Source organism: Orycteropus afer, unplaced genomic scaffold (assembly GCF_000298275.1).
Source record: "Orycteropus afer afer isolate SDZICR_OR568_19922 unplaced genomic scaffold, OryAfe1.0 scaffold00126, whole genome shotgun sequence".
Classification (NCBI taxonomy): domain Eukaryota; kingdom Metazoa; phylum Chordata; class Mammalia; order Tubulidentata; family Orycteropodidae; genus Orycteropus; species Orycteropus afer.
In genome coordinates this window covers 6241161-6268488 of record NW_006921713.1, presented here as the reverse complement: position 1 = coordinate 6268488, position 27328 = coordinate 6241161, and the positions used below count along the sequence as shown (strand labels likewise).

The following is a 27328-nucleotide window of genomic DNA, read 5'->3' as shown; positions in this document are numbered from 1 at the left end:
AAGTGCAGCCAGAATGCTCCTTGGAAGCAAGAATGGCCAGACTTCGTCTCACCTATTTTGGTCATGTTGTAAGAAGGGACCATTCCTTGGAGAAGGATGTCATGCTTGGTTGGGTGGAGGGTCGACGAAAGAGGGGGAGGCTTTCAGGGAGATGGATTGATACGGTGGCTGCGATGATGGGCTCAAGTATAGCAGGGATTGTGGGGCTGGCGCGGGATCGGGCAGTGTTTCATTCTCCTGTGCATGGGGTTGCTATGAGTCAGAAACGACTCTACGTCACTGAACAACAACAACATAGGGTTTCTGTGAGTCAGAGTCAATTCAGTGGCTCACAACAGCAGTATGTAGGTGCCTGAACTCCATGCTAGATGATTCTATGTGATTAATTATCTATGCAGTCTCTTCCATCAGTACACAGGCCATTTGAGAAATCTGACTGGGAGTAGATTAATTGATTGCCACATTTGCTGCTGCAAACAGGCTTAATGGCATGAACTTTAGGCAGAATTCAAAGATACAGAGCTAGCCTGCTCCTTCACTCTGTTTAGCTCAATATGAGAGTCTTTGGAGATTAGGTAAATCAGCTCCCCATCTCCCTACCTAAATTGCATTCTGCTGAAGGGAAGAGTTCCCAGCTGTGAAGAATTCCCAGCTGTGAAGTTCAGTGATTTATACTTCTTTGTATCTCATAGTTTGCACATAATTTGGACTCGATGCATTCTTGATACTTGTTTGGTTATAAAATATTTGTTTTCTCCCATATCTTCTACTTTACCTCCACACACATAAACATGCTTTCCTAGTAAGTGTACTTAACTTTGCTATAAAGAGTTTAAATTCAACTCAGTATCTGGTCCTCTAGAAATCAACGTGAATTTAAATTCTAACTTTTGTAATATCGTAGGAATGTGAATGTAGCACCCTGTTAATGGAAGTGAATGAATGAGATTTCACTAACATCTTTCTCTAACTTTTCCTTTCATTTTTCAAGTTTCCATGTTTCCTCCCACCTGAGACCACATTTAAACCACCATTTTGCCTTGAATGCTGAGAAAAATTACTGAAGAAAATTCATACCTTGATTATGTCTCTGAGGCCCAAAGCTTGTCCATTTGATGAATTTGTCCTTTGTTTTCTAACTAAAGCTTCTTTGATTTATTTCTATTTAGAATGTTCTAAATAAGAGAAAAATCCTTCAATTCATTAGAATTCTTTTGGTTGTTTAGAAGATTTAATTCAAATTATTTACGCAAAAAAATAGTTTATTGACTTACGTAATGAAAAAGCCCAGGGTATTCAATTTTAGGCACAATTGTGTCTACAGAATCATACACTGTCACAGGGACTAATTTCTCTTCCTTTCACAGCTCTTTCTTCATTGTGTTAGCTCCATTCTCAAAAAGGTAAGGTCTCTCCTTCTGGTGACAAGTTAGCTGCTAGCCTTCTAAGATTAATAGTCACCCAAAGGAGGGGCGCCCACCCCATCCCCAACCTCAATTCTAATAAAGTACTCTGGATTGTATCTCACAGACTCTGATTGGGTCTTTGCTATGTATTGGCCCACCCATACATAGGCAGTGAGCTGAGCCAGCTCTCTATCAGTCAAGAGTTGGGTAGTTAGGGTACCCTGATAGGAATAAATCAAAATAGGTGCAGGATAGGCAAAAACCACAGGGCTTCTCTATACTCTGCTTTTGGAAAAGATGATGACACTGGTCAAAAGGGACAGAGAAGCAGTAACTAAATGAGCAGGGATACACTTCTTGCTGGAAGCTGTAAAAGAAGTATGAAAAAAAAAGTTAGATATTTTAGGTAGTAGAGATTTTTTTTTTTTTAATACCTCGTTTCTCCTTTGATTCACTTATTAAACTTAGAAATTCCTGATTAAAAACATTTGCGGCTAGAGCTTACTATATCATATACAGTAGCATATGTATTAACCAATATAATCTTCATAATAACCTTATGAGACTAATACTATTATTATCTCTGTTTTGCAGATGAGGAGAGAGAGGCATGGAGAGATATTTACGTGCAGACACACAATGTGAGAGAACCAGGATTTAACCTAAATAGTCAAAAAATCATATGCTGAACTGCCTGGAACCTGAATGTTAATTCTAAGTCCTCATTATTCTCAAGCTATCAGCCACAGCTACCATAATTGTTCATGTTCTTCTCCTTGATATTTACTCTTCCCTGTGCTTCTAGGGCATTATCTCTGTTGTTTTCCTCCCTTACTTGCCACTCCTTCTAAAGGTTCTTTGCTATTCCTTCTCATTTTGTCCTTTTAAAATTAGAATGCCCCAAGCTTGGTCCTTAGAAATCTCTCCTTTATCTGCACACTTCCTTGAATTATTCATCCAGTCCCATGACATTAAATGCCATCCGTATCCCACTGACTCCAAATTTATATCTCTAGCCTGGATCACTTCTCTGAACTCTAGACTCATATGTCCAACTGCCCACTCCACATTTCTATTTGGAGGACTAGTTCACCTCTCAGGCTTAAAATGTCCAACATCAAACTTCTATTCTTTATGCTCAAATATGCTCCATGCCAACTCCATCCTTTCAGTTACTCAAGCCAAACATCTTGCAGTTATACTTCACTACTACTTTCCTCTCACTCTTCCCATCCAATATGTCTGGAAGTTCTATTGGCTCTAACCTTCACAGTCTATCCTAAGTCTCATCAAGTCTCATTGCCTTCACTGTTACCATCCTCATCTCTCATCTAGATTATTGAAATAGACTCCTAAATTCTTCTTACTTGTCTTATTACAATTTATCCTCAACTGAGCTATTAGAGAAGTTCTATTAAAATGTTTTTGTGAAATTTTCTATGGGTTCAGGAAATCTGTCCTAAATTTGTAAAACCTAAAGATGCTGCCATATATTCTTTTTTTTCACAGTAGTTGCACCATTCTTCTTCTTCTTATTATTTTTGCAGTGTTTCTTCCCCTCCCCTCCTAGCCCTGGTAACCAACAAAGAAAGTTTCCTTGCATATATAAAACTTTCCTTAACTTTTCACAATAATGACCTAATATAATATTTGTCCTTCTGTGATGGACTTATTTCACTCAGCACAATGTCCTCCAAGTTCATCCATGTTATGTGGTGTTTTGCAGATTCTATATTATTCTTTAGTGTTGCATATTCCATTATGTGTATGTGCTGTAGTTTGGTTATCCATTCTTCTGTTGATGGGCACATAGGTTGTTTCCATCTTTTTGCTATTGTAAATACTACTGAGATGAACATGGGTGTGCATGTATCTGTTCTTGTCTTGACTCTCACTTCTTAGGATATATACCTAGTAATGGGATTGCTGGGTCAAATGACACTTCTAATTCAACTTTTTAAGGAATTGCCATACTTCTTTCCACAGTGATTGTATCATTTTACAGTCCCACCAGGAGTATATGAGAGTCCCAATCTCTCCACATCCTCACCAGCATTTGTTATTATTTGTCTTGTTGAACTTTGCTACTAGTGCTGGAGCAAGATGGTATCTCACTGTTGTTTTGATTTGTATGTGTCTAATGGCTAATGATCATGAACAATTCTTCATGTGTTTGTTGGCCACCTGAGCATCCTCTTTGGTGAAGTGTCTATTCATGTCTTCTGCCTATTTTTGAATTGGATTATCTGTCTTTTTGTTGTTCAGGTGTTGGAGTTTTCTATAAATTTTAGAGATAAGTCCCTTGTCAGATATGTCATTGCTGAATATTTTTCCAATCTGTAGGTTTTCTTTTTTTTTCTTTTGGAGAATTGTTTTGAAGCACATAAAATTTTAATTTTTAGAAGGTCCCATTCATCTAGTTTATCTTTTGTTTTAACATTTTGGGTATGCTTAAGAGTCTATTTATTCCATAAATTAGGTCCCCTAAATGTGCCCCTATTTTTTCCTTGAGGAACTTTATAGTTTTAAGTTTCATGTTTAAGTCTTTGATTCATCTGGAGTTAGTTTTTGTGTATGGTGTAAGGTACGAATCTTGTTTCACTTTTATTCTGGATATCTAGTTTTGCCAGCACTGTTTGTTAAAGAGACCATCTCTTCCCTATGTAATGGATTTAAGCCCTTTGTCAAAGATCAGCTGACCATAGGTCAATGGATCTATTTCTGGGTTCTCAATTCTATTCCATTGGTCTATGTATCTGTCATTAAACCAATACCAGGCAGTTTTGACTACTGTGGCTGCATAGTAGGTTTTGAGAACCAGGAGTGTGAGACCTACTTTGTTGTTCTTCAATAGTGCTTTGTTTATCTGAGGTCTCTTTCCTTTCCATATAAAGTTAGTGATTGGTTTTTCCATATCTTTGAAGAATGTTGATGGGATCTGGATTGGAATTACATTCAAAGTATAGATTTCTTTGGGTAGAATTGACATTTTCACAATGTTCAATCTTCCTTTCCATGAGCATGGTGTGTTCTTCCACTATGTAGATCTCTTATGGTTTCTTGAAGTAGTGTTTGTAGTTTTCTTTGTACAGGTCTTTTGTCTCCCTATTGTTGTTGCTATGTTCTGTTGAGTCGGACCCGACTCATAGCAACCCCTCCTACGGGGTATCACTACGGAAGTAGATTGGCCAACCTTCCTTCTGAGGAGTGGCTGGTGGGTTTGAACCACCAGCCTTCTGATTAGCAGTCAAGTGCCTTAGGCACTATTTCCAAGTATTTTATTTTGTTGGTAGCTATAGTAAATGGTATCAATTTTCTTATTTCCTTTTCAACAATCTTTTTGCTGGTGTAGAGGAATCCAACTGATTTTTGGATGTTGATCTTGTGTTCTGCCATTATGCTAAGTCTCTCAGTTAGTTCCAGTAGATTTTTTTTGCTGAGTCTCTTAGGTTTTCTAGGTATAAGATCATGTCATCAGCAAATAGGGATAGTTTGACTTTTTGCCTTTGATTTTCCTTTCTTGCCTTATTGCCCTGGCCAGGACTTCTAATACAGTGTTTTATAGAAGTGGTGATAGAGAGCATCCTTGTTTGGTTCCTGTTTGCAAGGGCAATGGTTTCAGTCTCCGTTGAGAATAATGTTGGCTATTGGTTTTGCATATATGCCCTTTATTATGTTAAGGAATGTCCCTTCTATTCCTATTTTGCTGAGAGTTTTTATCAGGAATGGGCATTGGATTTTATTAAATGCCTTTTCTGCATCAATTGCTATGACCATGTGTTTCTTTTCATTTGTTTTATTTATGTGGTCGATGACGTTGATTGTTTTTCTAATGTAGAACCATCCGTCTAATGTAGAATCATCCTTGTGTGACACCTAATGGGTTATAATGTGTTATTTTTTTGATATGTTGTTGCAGTCTATTGGCTAGGATTTTGTTGAAGATTTTTGCATCTATATTCCTGAGGGATAGCGGTCTGTAGTTTTCCTTTTGAGTGATGGCTTTGGCTGGTTTTGATGTCAAGGTTATGCTTGCTTCATAAAATGAGTTAGGGAGGATTCCATCCTTTCTGTTTTCTGGAATAGTTTGAGTAGGATTGGTGTCAGTTCTTCTCTGAACATTTGATAGAATTCTGGCATGAAAGCATCTGTGCCAGGGCTCTTTTTTTTGGTAATTGTTTTTTTATGACCTGTTCAATTTCTTCTTTTGTTATAGGTCTGTTCAAATTTTGCACCTCATTCTGTGTTAGTTTAGGTAAGTATTATGTTTCTAGAAATCTGTCCATTTCTTCTAGATTTCAAATTTGTTGGCATATAGTTCTTCACAGTATCCTGATATTATCTTTTTAATTTCACTTGGTTCTGTTGTGACGTCACCCAATTCATTTCTTATTTGTGTTATTTGTATTTTTTCTCCTTTTTCCTTTGTTAAATTTGCCGGTGGTTTATCAATTTTATTAACCTTTTCAAAAAATCAACTTCTAATCTTGTTGATTTTTTTTATTGTCTTTCTATTTTGTTTCATTGATTTCTCCTTGAATCTCTATTATTTCTTTTCTCCTGGTGACTGTAGGCTTATTTTGCTGCTCTTTTTCTAATTGTTGGAGATGTTGGCTTAAGGTGTTGATTTAGGGTCTTTCTTCTTTTTTAGATGTGTGCATTTATTGGTATAAATTGGCCTCTGATCACTGCTTTTGCTGTGTCCCAAAGATTTTGGTATGTTGTGTTTCATTCTCATTTGATTCAAGAAATTTTTTTTTATTTCATTTTTTATTTCTTCTATTACTCAGTCATTTTCAAGGAGGATGTTATTCAGTTTCTATGTGTTTGCTCTTTTTCCATTGATCTTCCTATTGTTGATTTCTAATTTGATAGCACTGTGATACAAGAAGATGCTTTGCAGTATTTCAATGTTTTTAAATTTATTAAGGCTTGCTTTGTGGCCTAACATATGGTCTATCCTGGAGAATGTTCCATGTGCACTGGAAAAGAATGTATATTGTGCTGTTGTTGGGTGAAGTGCTCTGTAGATATCTATATGATCAAGTTGGTGGATTGCATTATTTAATTCTTCTGCATCTTTATTGAGTTACTTTCTAGTTCTATCTTTTATTGAAAGTGGTTTATTAAAGTCTCCTACTATGATTGTGGAGTCGTCTATTTGTGTTTTCAATTCTATTAAAGTCTGATTTATGTAGTTTGGGGTTATTTCATTGGGTGTATAGATATTTATTTTGGTTATGTCCTCTTATTCAATCAATCCTTTAATCATTATATATTGTTCTTTCTTCTCTCTTATCGTGGTTTTTGCCTTAAGGTCAGTTTTACCGGAAATTAATATTGCCACTCCTGCTCTTTTATTTGCTTGATATATCTTTTTCCAGCCTTTGATTTTTAGTCGTTTTTTGTTTCTGTCTCTAAGGTGTGTTCTTGTAGGCAGCATATTGATGAATTATGTTTTCTTATCCAGTCTGCAACTTTTCGTCTCTTGAGTGGTGCATTTAATCCATTGATATTTGGTGTTATTATCAGCAAGTATGAATTTGTTGCTGTCATTTTGTTGTGTTTTTTGTGGTGTTACTGATTTCTTTGTTCCATATAATTTTCTGTGCCAAGCTCATTTTGTTTATGAATCGTGTTATCACTTCTTTCATTGCTATTGTTTTAGTGTTTGCTAAATATTTTTGCTTGTCGTCTTTTTTATTGTGATGTGTATGTTTATCATTTTTCTTTGAGGTTGCCCTGTTATTTATAATTTTCTTCCCAAGTTTAGGACAGTCTGTTCTATGTTGGAATTGTCTTGACTTCCTTATCATTTAGAAATTCTGTAACTACATAATTTTTTTCTTTTTTGGTTTGTAGTTGTCCTCATTTGTCAATTGATGTCTTTGGTTCCCTGTTTACGGTCTTGTAGGCTTATTTACTTTGTATACTTCTATAACTGGGTTGGTTTCTCGGTTATGCCATCATATGTGTTGATGGTTGATTGTTGTTTGCTGTTGTTGGTTCTCTGTCCAAGGGGCTCCCTTTAGTGTCTCTTGTAAGGTTGGTCTGTATTTAACAAATCCCTTTTATTTCTGCTTATCTGGAAATATTCTAATTTCATCATCATCATCATAATATTTGAGGGACAGTTTTTCTGGGTATATAATTCTTGGTTGGAAATTTTGTCTTTCATGGTTTTATATAGATCATCTCATTGCCTTCTCACTTGCATGGTTTCTGCTGAGAACTCAGAGTTTAGTCTTATTGGTTGCCCTTTGTAGGTAAATTTTTGTTTTTCTTGTGCTACTTTCAGGATTCTTTCTCTGTCTTTGGTTTTGGTGAGTCTGATTATATGTCTTGGTGATTTTCTTTTGGGGGGTCTATCCTGTTTGGGATTCATTGGACTTCTTGAATGGATATATTCTTATCTTTCATCATATCAGGGAAATTCTAGTCCAACAAATCTTCAACAATTTTCTCTGTGCTTTTATTTTTCTCTTCATGTTCTGAAATTCCAATTACACATAGGTTATTCCTTTTGATGGTATCCCACATGAACCTTACGCTTGCTTCATTTTGTTTTGATCTTTTTTCAGATTGATCTCTTTCCAAAGAAGTATTTGTCTTCAATCTCACTAATTCTGTCTTCCATTGATTCAGTTCTACTCTTTTGTCTGTTCAAGGTGTTATCTATTTCTGACAATTTAGTATTAATCTTATGGATCCCTATCTGTAGATTTTGTATCATTTCTAATTTTTCATTTATTTTGCCATTTTGTTCTTATATTGTCTTCTGGAATTGTTCTAGAGTTTTCTCTGTGTTTTCCTCCATTTTGTCAGTGTTTTCCTTGATCTGTGTCTCAATCCATTGAAGACATCTAAATATAATTCTTTTGAAATCCTTATCAGAGAGTTCCAATGCTGCTGCTTCCTCCAGGATGTGTTCTCGGTCTGTATCCTAGTCTCTTGTTTCCCCTTGCTTCTTTGTGTGGACTGCAGTGGTCTGTTGTCTCCAAGACACTGTGACATTTTTGTGTTTATATTTAATTGGTGATTTTATGTTGGAATGACTTGCCCATTATTTTTGTTTTCTTTGGATATATCTAGTAAGCAGGATACTATTCTCCTCCATTCACTAGTTGGCAGCACTTATGCACTCACCACCTGTCTCCTGTCCATTCATTAACCTCCTGTATGCCAGTGCTGTCTTTGGCAAGTGGAGCCTATTCTTAAGTTTCTGGGATCCAAATGAGAATACTATCACTTTAAATATCCAAAATGTAAAGTGCTTGTAAACATTCAAAATGGCTGAGCCCTACGGACAGCTGAAAGTCCACAGCTCAGTTTGTATCCTTCTTTGCTGTTTCCCTTTTTAGTCATCAGCCACTGGAGCAGTAATCCTTGGTAAGTAGGGCTGATTTTTAGGTTAATTCTCAGACCCTGACACCAGTTGGAAATATTCAGGTTGTCTGTGCCATCAGGATAGCTGACAGTCTGCTGCTCCATTTGTCTCCTTACTGTTTTCATTCAGGTTCTTCTACTAGTTGATGTTTAATCTACTTCTGTATCATTCTTTTCAAAGCTCAAGGCTCCAGGATTATTTTATGTATCTATGATAAATCAATTGAATTATCTTTTCTTTGTTAAAGAGGGTCTGGGTAGCTTGTCTGCCTATTTTGCTATCTTACTGGGAGTCTGATGTTGCCATATATTGTTAAAGAAGGGCTAAATGAAGTGTTATTCTACTGTTGTGCAAGTGGGTCATTTTGCTTTTGATATATCCTAGGGTCCCGTCATGGAGGAGCATGGGGAAAGACAGAAAAAGCACATGTGGTCTGTGTATCTGAACTGAGTGTGGATGGTGTGGCAGTTCAGTTTATTTGTCAACTTGGCTAGGCCTGGTTGAGTGGCTGGGCAGCTGGATGTAGTATTCCCTATGATAAAACTGTAATCAACTCCAGGGTGGAAACTACTGTGAGCAGCTGAGTAGCTGCCTTAGAGAATGTGGTCTGCTTCCTGTATATAAGCAGAAGCCTTGGGGAATGGTCTCTAGTTCATTGCATGCTTGGACCCTGCATGTAGCCATGTCATTGTTCAGCAGCCTGCCATGCTCTGCCAACCTTGGGACTTACAGTGGACTTGAATTAATGGCCTGCCATGTGGTTTGGTAACATTGGGAATGTGCCTTTTTATTTGTCAACCTTGGGCTTGTTAGCCTCAGCGGCCAATAGCTGCCTGAGTGAAGAGATGCCTCTAGCTTCAGTGGGCTGGGAGCAAGAGGCAAAGCTGAAGCCCAAAGTCGAGTGGCTTTCACACAGCCTCTAGAGCCTGGCACTTCGCACTTGGACTTAAAGCCTCCAAACTGTAAGAGAATAAACTGTTTGTTAAGGCCATCCCATTTGTGGTATATTCTTGTCAGAGCAGCATAGGTAACTAGAACAGATGGAAAAATAGGATTTCAACAGATTTCAAGGGGATGGGATAGTCAGTGACAATTCAAGGTGGAGAGAACACTGTGAGCAGAGGAGCTGAACAAAACAATTGTAGAATACTTTTAGGGAACATACTTAATCTACTATGCAGGTGGAACCGAGTATATAGTGGTTTCTCCTGTGACTAAGAGGAAAAGCCAAACTCCTTATCTTTGTCTTCACTTTCTATTACTTTTTCTTTCATTCATTCCCATACATTGGTCTCCTTGCTTTTGTTCTTGACTTAGGACCTTTGTATATTCTTCCCAGAATGCTCTTTCCTCAGACATTCATGTGGCTAGCTCTCTCATCTCCTTTCAACTTTTGCTCAAATGTGGCTTTCTCAGTGGGGCTTTCCCTGATCACCCAATTTAACATTACAAACCCTTCCTCTGGTATTCCCTATTCCTCTGCTCTATTTTACTCCATGTCAACTGCCATCTATTACCAAAACCAAAACAAAACTCACTGCCATCAAGTCAATTCCAACTCACAGTGACCCCATGGGGTTTCCATGGCTGTAAATCTTTGTGGAAGAAGACTGCCTCATCTTTCTTCTGCAGAGCAGCTGGTGGGCTCCAACCACTGACTTCCTGATTAGCAGCCAAATGCCTTAACCACTGTACCACCAGAGCTCCTTACCACCTACTAACATACTACATAATTTACTTATTGAGTTTGTTTATCATCTGCCTCATTCTACTAGAATGTAAATTCCACAGGGATAGAGATTTTCATCTATTTTGTCCACTGTGGTATTCCATACATCTAGAGTGTTGTTGTTTTTGTGTGCCATCGAGTCAATTCTGACTCTACCAACTCCATATGACAAAGTACAACTGGTTCATAGGGTTTTCTAGATTATAATCTTTACAGGAGCATATTGCCACGTTTTTCTCCTGTGGGGCCATTGGGTGGGTTTGAACTTATAACCTTCCACTTAGTAGCTGAGTGCTTAACTATTAGAATAGTGCCTGGCATATAGTAGGTTCTCAATAAATTATTTACTTATTGACTGAATGAATGATAGCTGCTATGATGATAATGATCAAATAACAGAGGTAAATATATAGATAGGCATTATTATATTATAATCATACCCCTCAAAAGCTAATTCTTGAGCCCCCATCATAGTAATCAGGATGCTAAAAAATGGCTTATTTTTTAATTTTATTATCTCAGGTTCAAGTAATTCTTCCTTCCTCTCTTGATACCTTTTCTCTATCTTTTTAATGACTGTTACCATTTTTCCTCACATTCTTTCTTTCTTTCTTTTTAAATATAGGCAGTATCTTTATTTAGGGGTATAAATTAAAAAAAACTATGAGTTAAGTTAATTCAGTTGATAAAACATTTTATTAAGGTTATATTATTCTTGTATTTGGCTCTATTTTCCTACTAGACTATCTTTTAAAAGCTTTTTATTCCCTCTTTACCCTGTTTAAAACCGAAACCAAACCTGTTGCTATTGAGTCAGTTCTGACCCATAGCGATTCTACAGGGCAGAATAGAACTGCCCCATAGAGTTTCTAAGTCTGTAAATTTTTACAGAAACAGACAGCCACATCTTTCTCCCACAGAGAGACTGGTGGGTTAGAATTGCTGCTGACCTTTCAGTTAGCAGATGAGCACTTAACCATTGTGCCATGAGAGCACCTTCTTCCTTCGAAGGAGTGGCTGGTGGGTTTGAACCACCAGCCTTCTGGTTAGCAGTCAAATGCCTTAGGCACTATGCCACCAGGGCTCCTCCTTTATTATAGTATGGTGTATTGGAATATTGCATAGTGGGACAAATTGAAACTTGTGACTGTTGAACATCAATTTAGTAGATCATGACCATCATAGTTTAGTAATGTAGTAAAATAGGTTAAAAGGGAAAATATTAACTTTATATTGCACATAAAAAGGATAATTATTGTTATAGATGCATGCATGCATGTGTATTTGCATATTTATGAATATGGGAACAGAGTTTTAATGTAAATAGTCACAGTCAAAGATGCTTGAGACTAATGGTAAGTTTTCAGTAACATTCATTGAATGGACAAATGAATCTCCTGAAACCATCCTAAAGCTAAAATTGTCATAGAAGGAAAGGATCCTACTTTCCATTTATAAACTGTATGAATCTTATACAAACCACTTAACCTTTCTGGACCTCAGTATCCACATTAGTATTAAAAAATCCTGTTGCCATGGAGTCAATTTTGATTCATAGTGACCCTTTAGGACAGAGTAGAACTGCCCCCAAACTGTAAATCTTTCTGGAAGCAGACTGCCACATCCTTCTCCCATGGAGTGGCTGGTAAGTTCAAACCACTGACCTCCCATTTAGCAGCTGAGTGCTTACCCACTATGCCACCAAGGCTCCTCACACCAATATAGCAGGGTCAGTAACTCACAATGTGATTGTGAGAATTAAGCAGATAATGTGTGTGAGAGCACTTTGTAAAGTAAATTGCAACACAAGCATCATTTTTATTGGTGTATAATAGGGTATAGAGTCAACGACCCTGAATCTGTGGATCATATCAGATTGCTCAGAGATACTCAGTCTTTTGAAAAAAAAAGAAGAGAAAGGTAAAATTGACATGTTGTTGTTGTTGTTGTTATGTGCTGTCGAGTCAGCCCTGACTCATAGCGACCCCTCCTTGGGTTTCAGAGGCAGTATCACTATGGAAGTAGGATTGCCCAACCTTCCTTCTGAGGAGTGGCTGGTGGGTTTGAACTGCCAGCCTTCTGGTGAGCAGTCAAGTGCTTTAGCCACTATGCTAACAGAGCTCCTAAAATTGACATACAATATTTAATTAATCTATTATTTTAGCGAAATTCTATCTATAGCCTATTTCTGTGAAAATGTAGAAAGGAATGTTGGTGCTTTAGAATAATACCTAGCAAAATGTTGGCATTCAAAAAATGGTTAGTGCTAGTGAAGTACCCATTTATGTCACTGAACTATTATTGTACTTTCATGTACTTCCCTAGGGTTTTTCAGTTGTGTTCTAGAAGGTGGACATCAAGTGCTATTGCATATTACTCAAGGCAAGTATTACCTTCACTAACTAAAAGAAGAAACAGGCTCAGAGCTTAAGTCATTTACACAAGGCAACATAGCTACGTCCCTGGGTGGTGCAAATGGTTAATGCACTCAGCTACTAACCGAAAAGTTAAAGGTGCAAGTCTGCCCAGAGGTGCCTCAGTGGAAAGGCCTGGTGATCTATTTCTGAAAGGTCACAGCTTGCAAACCCTATGGAGCAGTTCTACTCTGCACACATGAAGATACCATGAGTCAGAACTGACTCAATGGCAACCAATAACAATATAAACAATTGAAGTCCAAGTAAAACAGAAAAGAAACAGGAAGTTAATAAAATAAATAATAGTAATAGTAGCTAATAAGTTTTTTCTTTTTAACATGTCCTTGTTTACATGTGTCAGATACTGTTCTGGAGCCTTTACATGCATTAATTCATTTTAACCTCATTGAAGTCTTGTAAGTTTTAAAAAATTATTCCCATTTTACATGAAAAGAAGGCATAGAGAAATTAAGCCTCTCACCAATGCTACTGGCAGTAACTGGCAAGGTTCATGTTGTAAAACTATGTTTATACAAATACTTGACTACATATTTCTAGAAAAAAATGCTTGGGAATTTTGATTATGTGAAACAGTTTTAACAAATAACCCTTCTTTTTTGTGATTTCAGTGATATAGAACAGAGCATGTATTTGTGTATCTACAGATTTTTGGCACAGGTTATTCTGCTGAAAGAAGCAACATTTAAGGGCAAAGAGCTAATTAGCATTCTGTTAACATATTTTGAGTTTTCCAGTGGGTATGAAAACATCTGTTTCTATGGTAACCACTATAGGTCATGTAGGGGGTGAAAGAATAATTAGAGGGGGAAGCTGTTAGTTTAAAATGACTTAAACGTTTCTTCTGCAAATTTACTCCCTTAAATATTTATGTTCCTAATGTGATCCCTTGGCTTTCTGAGGGCAACAGATTCCTGAGAATTCTTTGAATTTGAGAACTGTGGTTATAAGTTAACAGAACCGATTTGAAATAAATTGAAGGACTAGGGAAGTTGTGCTCTTTAATCTACTGTCTTGTCACTGGGGGCAATTATAGATCTTGATGGCCAATTTTAAAGGTTTTCATCCTGTCTTTCAAGTATTACATCTGTCAGATTAAGAGGGGTCAGGAGAGGAAGCATAAGGCCACTTGGCTGATAGGGGCTTTCTAGGACATGGAATAGCTTGGGCTCTGCTAGTGAATAAAAGCTAAAAGGAGGAGAAACCGTCTCCTAAGAGGATTCAAGTTTCACGAAAAGTGATCAGAGCTCCAGAACATCATCTGTGAGTTCCCCAGGCTGAGGTTAGTGGTAGAGGAAAACAGCAGACAATAGCAGTTATCTAGAGTCAGGTCTGAGGTTGTTGTTATGTGCCCTGACTCATAGTGACCCCTCCTTGGGTTGCTGAGGCAGTATCACTACAGAAGTAGATTGCTCAACCTTCCTTCCGAGGAGTGGCTGGTGGGTTTGAACTGCCAGCCTTCTGGTTAGCAGTCAAGTGCCTTAGGCACTTTGCTACCAGAGCTTCTCAGGTCTGGGGAGAGTCTGATTTTATTCCCTCCCAGTGAAGGACTCCCTGCTAAGGAAGACATCCACCTCCTTCCTCTCATTATTCACGTATGGGTCAGTGCAATACTTCTCCAGGATGGTGGAAAGTAGAACATTATTTATCAATTAGCAGAAAAATGACTAAAGTTTCAGACACAACTTACTCATTGATTAAAAAGAAAAAACAAAACCACTGCAGTGAATAGCAAAAAAACCCAAACTCACTGCCATAAAGTCATTTCTGACTCATAGTGACCCCTCCTTGGGTTTCTGAGGCAGTATCTCTACAGAAGTAGATTGCCCAACCTTCCTCCTAAGGAGTGGCTGGTGGGTTTGACCTGTCAGCCTTCTGGTTAACAATCAAATGCCTTAGGCACTACACCACCAGAGGTCCTCTGCAGCGAATAGTTGAAAGCATTTCTGAAGCTAATCACCATTTCTTTTAAACAGTAGAGACAGGTGACTATTGACTGTGTTCAATGTTGTTGTTGTTAGGTACCGTCCAGCCAGCTCCCACTCAGAGCAACCCTAGGTACAACAGAATGAAATACTGCCTGGTCCTGTGTCAATCTCATAATCTCTGCTATGCTTGAGCCCATTGTTGTAGCCACTGTGTTAATCCATCTTGTTGAGGGTCTTTCCCTATTTCACTGACCCTGTACTTTAAGAAGTATGAAATCCTTCTGCAGGGACTGGCCCCTTCTGACAACATAAGATGAAGTCTGGCCATTCTCACTTCTAGTGAGTATTCTGGCTGCACTTCTTCCCGGACAGATTTGTTCATTCTTCTGGCAGTCCATGCTATTTTCAGTATTCTTTGTGAACCCCACAATTCAAAGTCAACAACTCTTCTTTAGTTTTCCAAATACATTGTCCAGCTTTCATGTGCATATGAGGCTATTGAAAATACCATGGCTTGGGTCAGACTTACTTTTGTCATCAAAGTGATCTTCACTCATTACAGGACTGTATAATCTTTTTGCCTCAACTAAAGTGTCTGCACTAACAACCAATGGCAGTTGAGGCTTAGGTAGGTAAGGTGGAACCAGAGGATGGATCAGCCTTCTCTGCAACCTTCAGCCAGAGCCCAGGGTCAAAGAAAAACAGACATCATTGTAGTGGATGAACTTGTTCCTTTCGCTCCTCCACTTTTCCAGGGAGAGTCTCCTAGGTGTGGCAGCTGGGATGATGCTCTAATTCCACTCTTGGCTGCTCATGCAATATCTCTGTGCTGTCCTTTCCCTCCTTACTTTAATTTATATAGAAACTATCACCTCTGAGAGCACTGCTGGTCCCTGGGTGGTCCAAAATGGTTTGCAATCAGCTCTAAGCTAAAGGTTGCATTACAATCCAGTAGCATTACAGAAGAAAGGCCAGGTGATCTGCTTCCATAAATATTCCAGCCAAGAAAACCCTGTGGAGCAGTTCTCCTCTATAACACATGGGATAGCTAGCCATGAGTTGGAGCTGACTGAGGGCAATGGGTTTGGTCTTTTTTAAGAGTATTGATATTTTTATTCCTCAATTTACAAGGTTTCTCAAGGATATACAAACTGCTAATTGGTGAATTTCTAGGAAAATTTTTAACTTTGATAACTCATATCACAAGTGACCACATTCTAGATCATTTATATTGTGGCTAAGCTTCTTTACTCTTGGCTAAGAGTAGAACTTTCTGGAAAAACTCCTGAATTTCTTTCTAGGTGTTCAAATATTGGAACTGTTCTTAGTTTATTGAATTATATTGTCATCTAGCTCAAGGCCCAGATTACTCAGAGGTGTAAAAGAGCTTCATTTATTCATTCATTCACTTACTCAACAAACATATATAGGCAGTCCCTGATTTACCATGTATTTGAGTTACAAGAAACTGTATTTAAAACTGTTTATCTGGAACATTGTATCTTCATGGGAGGAAGTTAGAGGAAAATGCATGAAGGGGATATGGAAAAAATTGCAAAAGTCAGTAGGCAGATTTGGGAAGCAGTGAGATGTTATTGTGTAACATATGAAGAAAAAAAAGAAAAGGATCATACAGATAACTCTTATTAGTTTTCTGATTAGAAACTCCATCCTCATTCCCAAGGATAATTCAGATGATCCAGAGCCTTCCGCAAATGGAGTTATTACTACAACTGACAAAACTTCATCCCCAAAGTAAATCTTTTATGATAAGCATATTTTTATGCATGTATTACAGTATACCTGTTGGTTAATATGTGATGCTTCTAACTCCCAAAGACAAATAAAGTCAGAATTTATAAAGGTACTGATAACAAAAGGCAATAATAATGAAAACTAAAAAAAAGTATTTGACTTATGCCAGAATCAACTTAAAATGGAATTGTTGGAACAGACTACCTGTAATTGAACACCTGTATGTGCCAGGGGACTAAAGTCAGTAATAATGTTGTTGTTGTTGTTATGTGCCATTGAGTCGGACCCGACTCATAGCGACCCCTCCTTGGGTTTCCGAGGCAGTATCACTACGGAAGTAGATTGCCCCATCTTCCTTCCGAGGAGTGGCTGGTGGGTTTGAACTGCCAGCCTTCTGGTCAGCAGTCAAGTGCTTTAGGCACTATGCTACCAGAGCTCCCAGTAATAATAGTTAACACTTATTTAAGAGTTTCTGGGTGGCATAAACAGTTATACCCTCAACTGCTAGCCAAAGGTTGGCTGTTCAAACCCACCAAGAGATGCCTTGGAAGATACACTGGTGATCTGCTTGCAAAAGGTCACAGCCTTGAAAACCCTGTGAAGTGTTACTCTGCACACATAGGTAATCATGAGTTGGAATTGACTTGATGGCAACTAATAATAACAAACACTTATTTAACATTTATTATATAGAAGGGAATGTGTAAATAATGTATTACTTTATTTAACCTTCAATAATCCTATGTAGCTCTATTATGATGCTTCTATGTAAGTAAAGAAACTTAGAGACATTAAGTAACTTGATCAAGAATGCATAGTTAATAAATGGTATGAGTTGGATTTGAATCTAGGCAGGTTGGATGTGGGGTCAAACTGCCTGAATTGCATGCCATGCTCTTAAATATTATATAGTGAAGTTCCTGCCCAACAAGAAATTACAGAGCAATACAAGGGTATTGGTTCTTTTAAGTGTGTTTTGTGATTTCAACTGTCTAACCAAGACCAAGCAAACTTCCAGAATCAAGTAATATGCATAGCTTCCCTAGCTAGATATTGGTCTTAAACCGTAACTCAAAATTGAGTTAAAATTATATAATTTCATCACAGGAAAGAAAAAAATCACTAGTTGTTGGGGAAAAAAATTCCAAGATATTTTTGACACTTAAATAGTGGAAAAACATGGTTAATAATTTCTCTTGTAAACTTCCCTCCCTCAATTTCCCACTCCTGCTATAGATGTTCTAAGATTTTTCACTTCATATATTTTCTTATGTTTATTAACCTAGTAGAACAGTTATGATGAATGAAGAATAGTTTCCAAGCCTGGTGTATTTCCAAAGAATCCTAGAAACTTGCTATCAGTTTTTTATTCATAATACACATCTTACTGTTTTCTTCATATTCTGCTGTAATCTTTCATCCTGTACCAACACTAATCACTCAGGTCTGTGGGCCAGATATTTATTCCCACTGCTACAAGGCTGCAAAGAGTGGAGAGAGGAGATGAATGTTTGATAGCTGACCTCTCCCTGGGTCTGTATTTACAGATAGACCAGGATAAGTAGACCCTTGACCTCAGTGTGGATGTCAATTTGAGTACCTTTGCAACACTGTAGCCCTGAAATGTTGAGAAATGCTAAGCCAGAATTATAAGCAGCTGCAATAATGATATAGTGGAGACAGAGCCAGGGATATTTCAAAGGTAGACCCTGTAGCCGGGCTCTGGGAAGAATGAGAAAAAGAAAAAGGTGCTTACTTCTGCAGTTAATGGTGTTGTTGTTATGTGCCGTCGAGTCGGCCCCTACTCATAGGGACCCCTCCTTGGGTTTCCGAGGCAGTATCACTACGGAAGTAGGATTGCCCAACCTTCCTTCCGAGGAGTGGCTGGTGGGTTTGAACCGCCAGCCTTCTGGTTAGCAGTCAAGTGCTTTAGCCACTATGCTACCAGAACAGTTAATGGTGTGAATGAATGCATATATATAGATAAGGACAATCGTCTTCCTTCTGAATCAAACAGGGCACCAATCACTATAAAACTACCATTCTGTAAAATGCCAGTAGGTGGCAGCATATAAGTGTAAAGATCAAATCCATCACATGATTTTCTAAAAAGAGAGCTTATCAGTAGTTTTATTTTCAGAGAGCTCTAATTTCTCCTAAAAAAAAAAAAAAAAAAAAAAACCAAAACAAACAAGCAAAAAACACTGCTATTGAGTGGATTCTGACTCATAGCAGCCCTGCAGGACAGAGAAGAACTGGCCCATAGTGTTTCCAAGGCTGTAAATCTTTACAGAAGAAGACTGCCTCATCTTCTCCTGTGGAATAGCTGGTGAGTTTGAACAGCCAGTGGTGCTGTGGTTAATGCATTGGGCTGCTAATCAAAGGATCAGTGGTTCAAACCCATTAGCCATATTGTGGGAGAAAGATGAAGCTATCTGTTTCTGTAAAGATTTATAGCCTTATGGTGGCAGTTCCACTCTGTCCTATAGGGTCACTGTGAGTCAAAATTGACTCAATGGCAGGGAATTCAATTTCTCCTAGTTTGGTTCATTTTTCATTATGCCATAGGAATTCTTTCTAAAATATGATCTAATCGATGTTCTATTCCTTTCCTTATAAACTTCTGATGACTTCTCATGATCTACAGGATGAAAGTTTAAAGCCTGCAACATGGAATTCAAGATCCTTTACAATCTAGCCCTATTGCAACTCTCCTCACTCACTCACTGCTGTCGAGTCGGAAGGGAAATAGATTGCCCAATCTTTCTTCTGAGGAGTGGCTGGTGAGTTTGAACCACCAGCCTTCTGGATAGCAGTCTAATGCCTTAGGCATTACACCCTAGAGCTCCTATTCATTCCCCTGACCTCTTTCCACTCTTATCCTCTCCGTATCTCCCACACGTCCTACACTCCAGCTGCCCAGAATTTCAGAGGATCCCAGGAGAAACTAGGCAGTTTGAAATCCCTATGATTTAGCATATGCCGTTTTCTGCTTGAAATGACTTTCCTCTCCTTTCATGGAAAACCACTGTTCCCACTTCAAGCCCTATGATGCTCCATTGGGAAGCCTTCCTTGCTTTCCCCAGAGAAAGTGAGCAGCTCCTGGTACTAAGAAGCCATAGTTTGTTGCTTAAACATCTTAAACTCATGACTTTTGAGTGTAGACATGTATTCATATTTCCATTTCTCATTAGACTAAAAATTCTCCTGGGATAGTGAGTTTGTATTATTCATTCTATCTTCCCAGGAACTCTTATTACAGTTCTTGGAACAGGAAAGACAATGAAATATAAAATGAATGAATCAATCTTCCTTCCCACTTTAGTCTTTAGCCATATGATGTTCATGACAAAAATATAAGTTTGAGGGAGAAGGTATAAAATTATATTTGTTTGTTTTTCCCAGTAGAGGCTTACTATCTCTGACTACGATTTCCCACACACAGTGCCATTGCAAAAACACATTTTCCTGGCAGTAGCTGAGAAAAAAGAAGAGAAGGACACGAAGAAATGAAGTGAGTTTTTGCTAATCTGTCAGTTCTGCCATCACTAAAGGTTAATTTACATGTTTTTGGCCTTTTTTCCACAAAAATGCTCTCAGAATACAATTTTTATACAAGAGTAGTGGTCTGTGATCCTGACAAGAGTTGGTTCAAATTTAGAGCAGAAATACCTTTTAGCAGCTGGCAGTTATATGTGCTTAGATTTCCAGTTGACTGCAATTGCAACCAATTTCCTCTTGGGTGGTAGCTTATATTTACAACTTCAAACAACTCATAGGGTGGGATCAGGATCTCCTTTTTGAGGGAGATGTCTTCTACAGGTGCCCCCAGGCAGGTAAATAGGCTAAATACTGTTTGGTTCCCAAATTTCTGTACCTCTTCTTTTAGGAAGGAGGTGGACAGGAACTGGCCAAATCGAATGATGTCACCTAGGTGGGCTTTAAAGTGGACATCCTTTGCCCCGTGATACACCTTATAACACAGAGTGCCATTCTTCTTGATGATTTCTTTCCTCAGCAGCTGAGTTGCTGAGGTCAGGTAGTAGTGTAGATATTTGAAAGAGAATGAATTGTACTGTTGTGGAGATCTGCCAACACTGGCCATGGCTTTAGTGAAGTCAGAGCTAACATTGTTGTTCAAAGTATAGACCAAAATGGCCACAGCATGTGCAGTAGTCATGTTCTTGGGGAGAGCTTTTGCTTGGTTCAGCCAGGTTAAGTGAGCTTTGTGCCAGGCCCTAGAGTAATTCCTATGGCTTTCTAGTTCTTTTGTGAAATAATCTCCTTGATTTAGCTCTTCCATGACCTGCTTGCTGCAGCCTTGGTACTGATCATCAAAGGAATCTGGGGCCAAGTCAAAGTCAATTTTAGTTTCAACCTGTAAGAAAAGAAAAAGCTTGATTTAAAATTTTCAAATTAGATGGTGAGTGTGGTGGCAGATATGCTGTACTTTATGAGGCCAAGTCTTCTCCTCACAATCAGTATTTGCTGAAGTAAGTTTCAGTTATAATCATTAGACTTCACCAATACTTCCTGTATCAGTGATTTCTGGTAGAGATGGAATTAATTTTGATGAATACTACTGAGAGCTGAAAAAATTCATCTCAGAGAAGAAGTAAGCCTTTTTGTATCACTTCAAATCTCGGTATTTTCACATTTTGAATCCTTTGGAGAAAAACGTAGTAACTTTATAATTTACTTGTACTTCTCATTTCCTCTATCTTCTTCCCTCTTCATATTCTTTCATGGGTGTTATAAGGAATATCTGTTTTGCTTTTTTTTTGTAGTCCCATTCACTATCCCACCCCTGTTCAGTTTGCATGTCTATCTATGCACAAAGTAATCAAAGCAAAGGAAGGCACAAGAATTAAAGGCAACAGAGGTAAATACCATTACATACACAATCTTGCAATAACAATAATCTGTGAGTGGATACACTGGAACATTTCTTTTATGAATGCCTAAAATCTATATTCAATCTTTGAGCTTTATTTAAGAATAAAGTATTTAAATGATGAGCAGTACTGGGATCTCCCAGGGGCCCCCAATAAATAAGAACCCCCTTCCTGCTCAGATTCTGAAAATGTTGGAGGGAGGGAAGGAGGGAGAGAAAGAGAGAGACAGAAAAGAGTAGCTATGAAGGCTAAAATGTCATCTTTATTACTGAGATAAAGTTGGGGGACATAGCTTTAGGTCTGACAGCAAGTGGTCTTCTTAACTGTAGCTCCCAGAACGAGACAAGCGTGCCTCAGTCACAGGCAAGGCTGGACTGGGGCCTGACCCGGTAGGATCCTTGTCATGGAGGAACAGAGATCTCATGCCCTTGCATCAGGCTCACTCCCAGGAGGAGAAAAAGAGCCAAAGTCAGCACACCTGGTTGCTCTTCCCAGAGTCACCAATTAAAAAAGTCAGTGTATCCACCTTCTTGGGAGCAGAGTGGCCAGCAGTGTGTCTAGAAGAGTTCCTCCTCTTGAGAATCAGGAGTGGGAAAATGGCATTCTTCTCTAGTGAGCAGCTAATTGGATATTACTTACTGAGACCTTGTGCATATTAATTTGAATTTAGAAATTTGAACAGAAGTTCACTGAGTATCATCCATTTATCATTTAGATCCAAATTTGTATTACTCAAATACCCAAGATGTTTCTTGGCACAGAAGTGATGTTTCCAAAATAGCATCCAGTAAAGGATAGATTAAGAGAGACAACTCTTTAAAAAATAAAAAGAGCAGATCAGGACAGAGGAGCAGACAGATATGGGGGCAAACAGACACCATGACACATGAAGATAATCAAGGAACCAAGGAACCACGGAACCAAGGCCTTTCCCCAGAGCCAACAAAGAGAGAGAGCCTTCCCTTGGAGCCAGCACCCTGAATTCAGACTTCTAACCTGTGAGAAAATAAACTTCTGTTCATTAAAGCACCCCCCCCCCCAAAAAAAAAAGAGAGTGAGAACCCTATCAGTCAATGTCAAGGATGTTGGAACAGGAACACAGAAAGCATACCATGGTATTTTTACTATGTTATTTGTGATAAGTCATTTGATTATGAGTAATCTGGAACACATTTTTATGGTTAGGCTGGTTTTGTTTTTTCCCTGTTATGCTTCTGGGCTCTTTTTCCTCTGGGAATGTGGTTAGTCAGGAAAAACCAAGAGTGGAATGTCATTATGATGATCATTATTGATAGATTATGTAATCCTTTCCTCAATAAATATTTATTAAACACTTCCTATGTTTTAGGTAGGAGTCCCTGGGGGGTACAGATGGTTAAGCACTCAGTTACTAACCAAAAGATTGGCAGTTCTAATCCACTTAGAAGGGCCTGGCAATATATTTGCAAAAGATCACAGCCATTGAAAACTCTATGGAGCATAGTTCTACTCTGATACACATGGAGTCACTATGAGTTGGAACTAACTTGACTGCAAATGGTTGTTTTAGGTGCTAAGGATGTAGAGGTGAGTGAGAAAGCATAAGTTCCTGTTTTTATGAGGCTAACTTTACATTGGACAGACAATAAACAAATCCCCTAAACACAACAAGATATAATAAAAAAAACTCCACTGCCATCAAGTTGATTCTGACTTGTAGTGACCCTATAGGGCAGAACAGAATTGCTCCATAGTCTTCTGAAGACTGTACATCCTTTTGGAAGAAGACTTCATCTTTCTCCTGCAGAGCGCCAGTAGTTTTGAACCACCACCACTTCTTTTGAACAGAAAGAAGTGCTTTTGTTAGCAGCTGAATCCTTTAACCATTTTACCACTAGGGCTCCTTCAATATATAGTAAAAGTCTATTTAAATGACCCACAACAAAATACATAAAAATCTTGTTCCACAGTCTATTTTGGTGAATAGTGACTGGGGTCTTAAAAGCTTTTGAGCGACCATCTAAGCTGCGGCTAATGGTCTCCTCTCGTCTGAGGCGAAGAATAGTGAAGAAAATCAAGAGCATTTGGAAGCAGGACATGATGGACCTTGAGACCAGAAGAACTAGATGGTATCCAGCTAGCAATGCCAACCACTCGGGAAAGGATCAAACCTGGAGATCCTGGATAGAATGAGAGGGAAAACATGAAACAAAATCCAAAAACACAATGACCAGAATTACTGGTCGGATGGAGTCCAGGACCCCCAAGACTGGCCCTGGGATACATTTCGGGCCTGGGATAGAACTCACTCCCAAGGGCTGGCTCTCAGCCCAATAGTAAATAAGACTTACATGCAGAACACTCAACCCAGGGTGATGCACCCACTTGCTCTATGGAGGTACATCCCTTGGAGCAGTCAGCCATGGGGCACCAGAGGGGCAACATTCACATGGAGGAAAAGTAGGACACACAAGAGTGCATAACTAAGAAGGGCACAGGGAGGGGGTGGGTTACTGGGAAGGGAGAGGGTGCCAAGTGGGCAAGGAGACTGCATCTTCTGACCTCCTCTAACTCCACAAGAGGAAGACAGAATCACCATCAGTAGCCCAAAGGCTATCCCTGCGAGGCCAGACATGCCACCTCCCTCCAGCCTTTTCACCAACCTTGACACCAATCGTTCCTCCCGCAGCATCGATCACCTCTATTCTGAGTTCGGTAATTCATTGAAGTGGCCATGCAAAACTCACAGATTATGGCGTTTATTAGGGAGGCAACAGGCTACAATGCAAGTTCAAGAACATGCTTAGTCTCTCTCAGCCCACCGTCTCTCAGCAGACAGTCTCTCTCAGGCTCTCTCCCAGTAGCGGGTGTCTCTTGGTGTCTTTCTCAGCAATGCTTGTCTCTCGTGTCTCAGCTGGCAGTGAGAGATTCCTTCTGCCTCTAGGAGGGCTCCTTCTGAGCCTGGCAGAGTGGCCAAACTAATCAATCCCCACATCAGAATTCTATACACCTGAGAGAGAGAACTTCCCAGAAGATTGCTTCCTGTCATTCTCAACAGAAATATGCTAGGTGGATAATGTTAACATTCAGGAGCTACTCAGTTGTTCATGGCAAATTCCACCATGGAGTTTACTTATGGCCTGAAAAGCCACACTATGTAATTTACTACACTGCAGTGGGTTAGGGTTGCGGATGGTAATTGGGGAGTGAAACCAAATGTACATGAAATGTTGAATGTAAAACAAATTGTGTTCTGTAAATTTGCACCTAAAGCACAATAATGAATGATCTTAGCCAATAACTTTTTACAGCAGGGTTTTAAATAGGTCTGTATAATCTGTTAAAACCAAAACAAAATAAAACCAATGATAGCATATTCTGTCAAACTTTACTTACAATGAAGAACTCTGAAACTCTGCTGGTATATTAAACCCACTCCCATTGAGTTAATTCCACCTCATAGTGACCCCCATTGAGTTTCCAAGGCTGTAAATCTTTAGGGATATAGAATGCCTCATCTTCCTCCTACAGAGCAGCTGGTGGATTTGAACTGCCATCCTTCTGGGTAGCAGCCAAATGCCTTACCCACTATGCCATCAGAACTCCTTTGCTAGCATATTACTAGATCTTAAGTATGTACCTTGCTAACTCTTCACACTAGGTTATTTTTCATTTTATAGGACTGTTCTGGTTACCTAGTTCTGCTCTGACAGGAATATACCACAAATAGGATGGCCTTAACAAACAGGAGTTTATTCTTACAATTTGGAGGTTTTAAGTCCAAGTTCAAAGTGCTAAGCTCTAGGGGCCGGGTGAAAGCCCTTCAACCTTGGGGTCCAGCTCTGCCTCCTGCTCCCGGCCCACTGGAGCTAGAGGTGTTTCTTCACTCAGCAGCTGCTGGCTACTGAGGTTGAGAAGCTCCAAGGTTGACAAGTAAAAAGGCACAGTCCCGATGTTACCAAACCACATGGCAGGCCATTAACTTAAGTCCATTGTTAAGTCCCAAGGTCAGCAGAGCATAGCAGCCTGCTGAGCAACGACACGGCTACATGCAGGATTCAAGCATGCCATAGGCTAGAGACCATTCCCAAGGCTTCTTAAATACAGGAAGCAGACCACATCCCAAAGGCAGCTACTCAGCTGCTCCCAGTAGATTCCACCATGAAGTTGATTGCCAGGCTCATCATGGGGAATAACTACCACCAGCTGCCCAGCCACTCAACCAGGCCCAGCCAAGTTGACACACAAACAGAACTACCACAAAGACTTTCAGTGATAATACTTCTTGTAACTTGAGTTAATCTGTATGATGCAGTATGAAGTCAAATATATATACCAGTTACTGTGGAGTTGACTCCATGACAATCCCGTGTGTGTCAGAGTAGATCACTAGGCTTGTCTTCTGAGGTGCTGCTGCGTGGACTTGAACATCCTACCTTTTGGTTAGCAGCTTAACACATTAACTGCACCATTCCGGGACTCCAAAGCCAAATAAACGTGCTTTATTTTGTGTTATTTGTCCTATGAAAGCAGTGTTACACTTAATTTTTAGAGACAATCAAGAAATAAAAATGCTGCTAGCTTCCAGAGTGCCACATTTACAAACTGTAAAGACTTCCACAATTTTAAAACATTGTTTTCAACACCTTTCTCTGGCATTATTTGATAAAATGTCAGAATGAAATTATACCCTAAGTGCCTAAGGCTGGGGTTGTCTATAAGGGTCGCTCCTAAAGAGATCAGCTCCCTGATTGTCACCTACCTGAGAACTCCAGGTGGGTTTCTGCTGGCTGGAGAGTAGCAGTAGGAGCAGCAGCTGTGCTCTCAGCAGACCAATTCTCCTTCCAGGATCTGCAGTAGTCGAGGGAGAAGTCCTGCTTCTGCTGGTCAATGGACAGCATTTGCTTGTGCTAAAAGTACTTCTGTTTCGCCCTTGCAGCCTCATCCTGAAGTAAGTTCTCAGAGTTCTCCTTTTTGGGTTTCTTTTGAGTGACTCAGCGGCGGCCTTCTTTGCTTGGACCTGTGTTGAGACTTCTGTGGACTATCAACAGCCGGCAGCTTTTCTGAGGTAAGAAATCAGTCCCAAATTATTTGCAAAGTTGAGATCTCTGCAAAACAGCCAGACAAGTACACCAAATAAGGCTTTCTAAAGTAATCTTGAGTTCATTTCTAAATTCAAGAAACCATCCCTGATCTGGCCGGAGTTCGGGGAATTCCAAAGCTGGTTGAGGGTCATACTCTGCAGCTCAGCCTTCTCTTTCCCAGCATGACAGGAAAAAGCACACCCTACGCAGTGTTTTGGGCCCAGCGACATTATCTTGAGCCCCAGGCTTTCACTGTGAGTGATAAGATTGGCATGAGCAGGGCCAGGAGGATGCTCTCTCAAGGTGGGCCAATGTCAGGTCCATCTGGTGGTGCTGATAGGTCCTGTCCTGGAGCAGCACACCCTTTTGGGCTGCTGTCACTGCTGTTCGTCAGGCACCACTGAAACTCTCCAGAGGCTGTGATCCACTGGGTCACAGCTTTTCCCCATTTTCTCTTCTCAAGACATCAGATCTTCTATCTACGTTATTTTAGTCTATCATCAATCATAACAACTTATATATAGCTGATGAAAATAAAAAGTAGCATCCAGGCTGCTAAGTCAACCCAGCAACAAGTGGTATGTTAAACATTTGCAGACACTTCCCTTTCTAGTTCAACTTCCTTCCTCAAATCCCAGTCCCTGGATAATGGTTTTTCTTGTAAATCTTTCCTATTTACTCTTCCTGATTCATTATTTAACTGTTAAAGGAAACTAAATCCTGCTTTGGT

The 27328-nt window shown here is 39.3% G+C and overlaps 1 protein-coding gene across 1 annotated transcript; it reads right to left on the bottom strand.

Moving 5' to 3' along the window:
- Window positions 1–1681: 1681 nt before the first annotated feature.
- On the bottom strand, window positions 1682–26459 carry ART4 (ADP-ribosyltransferase 4 (inactive) (Dombrock blood group)). The gene is made up of 3 exons (XM_007944464.1): window positions 26277–26459; window positions 20313–21018; window positions 1682–1773 (listed from the first exon to the last, which is right to left on the bottom strand). Exons 1-3 carry the CDS (start codon window positions 26457–26459, stop codon window positions 1682–1684), a joined length of 981 nt encoding a protein of 326 aa, XP_007942655.1.
- Between the last annotated feature and the right edge of the window lie 869 nt (window positions 26460–27328).

Coding starts and splice junctions, on each gene's coding strand:
- ART4 (XM_007944464.1), bottom strand. CDS start 26,459: ATGAGGCTGCAAGGGCGAAACAGAAGTACTTTTAGCACAAGCAAATGC. Junction 21,019..26,276: donor AACCCACCTGGAGTTCTCAG/GTAGGTGACAAT, acceptor CTTTTCTTACAG/GTTGAAACTAAAATTGACTT. Junction 1,774..20,312: donor TAACTGCCAGCTGCTAAAAG/GTATTTCTGCTC, acceptor CTTCTTTTACAG/CTTCCAGCAAGAAGTGTATC.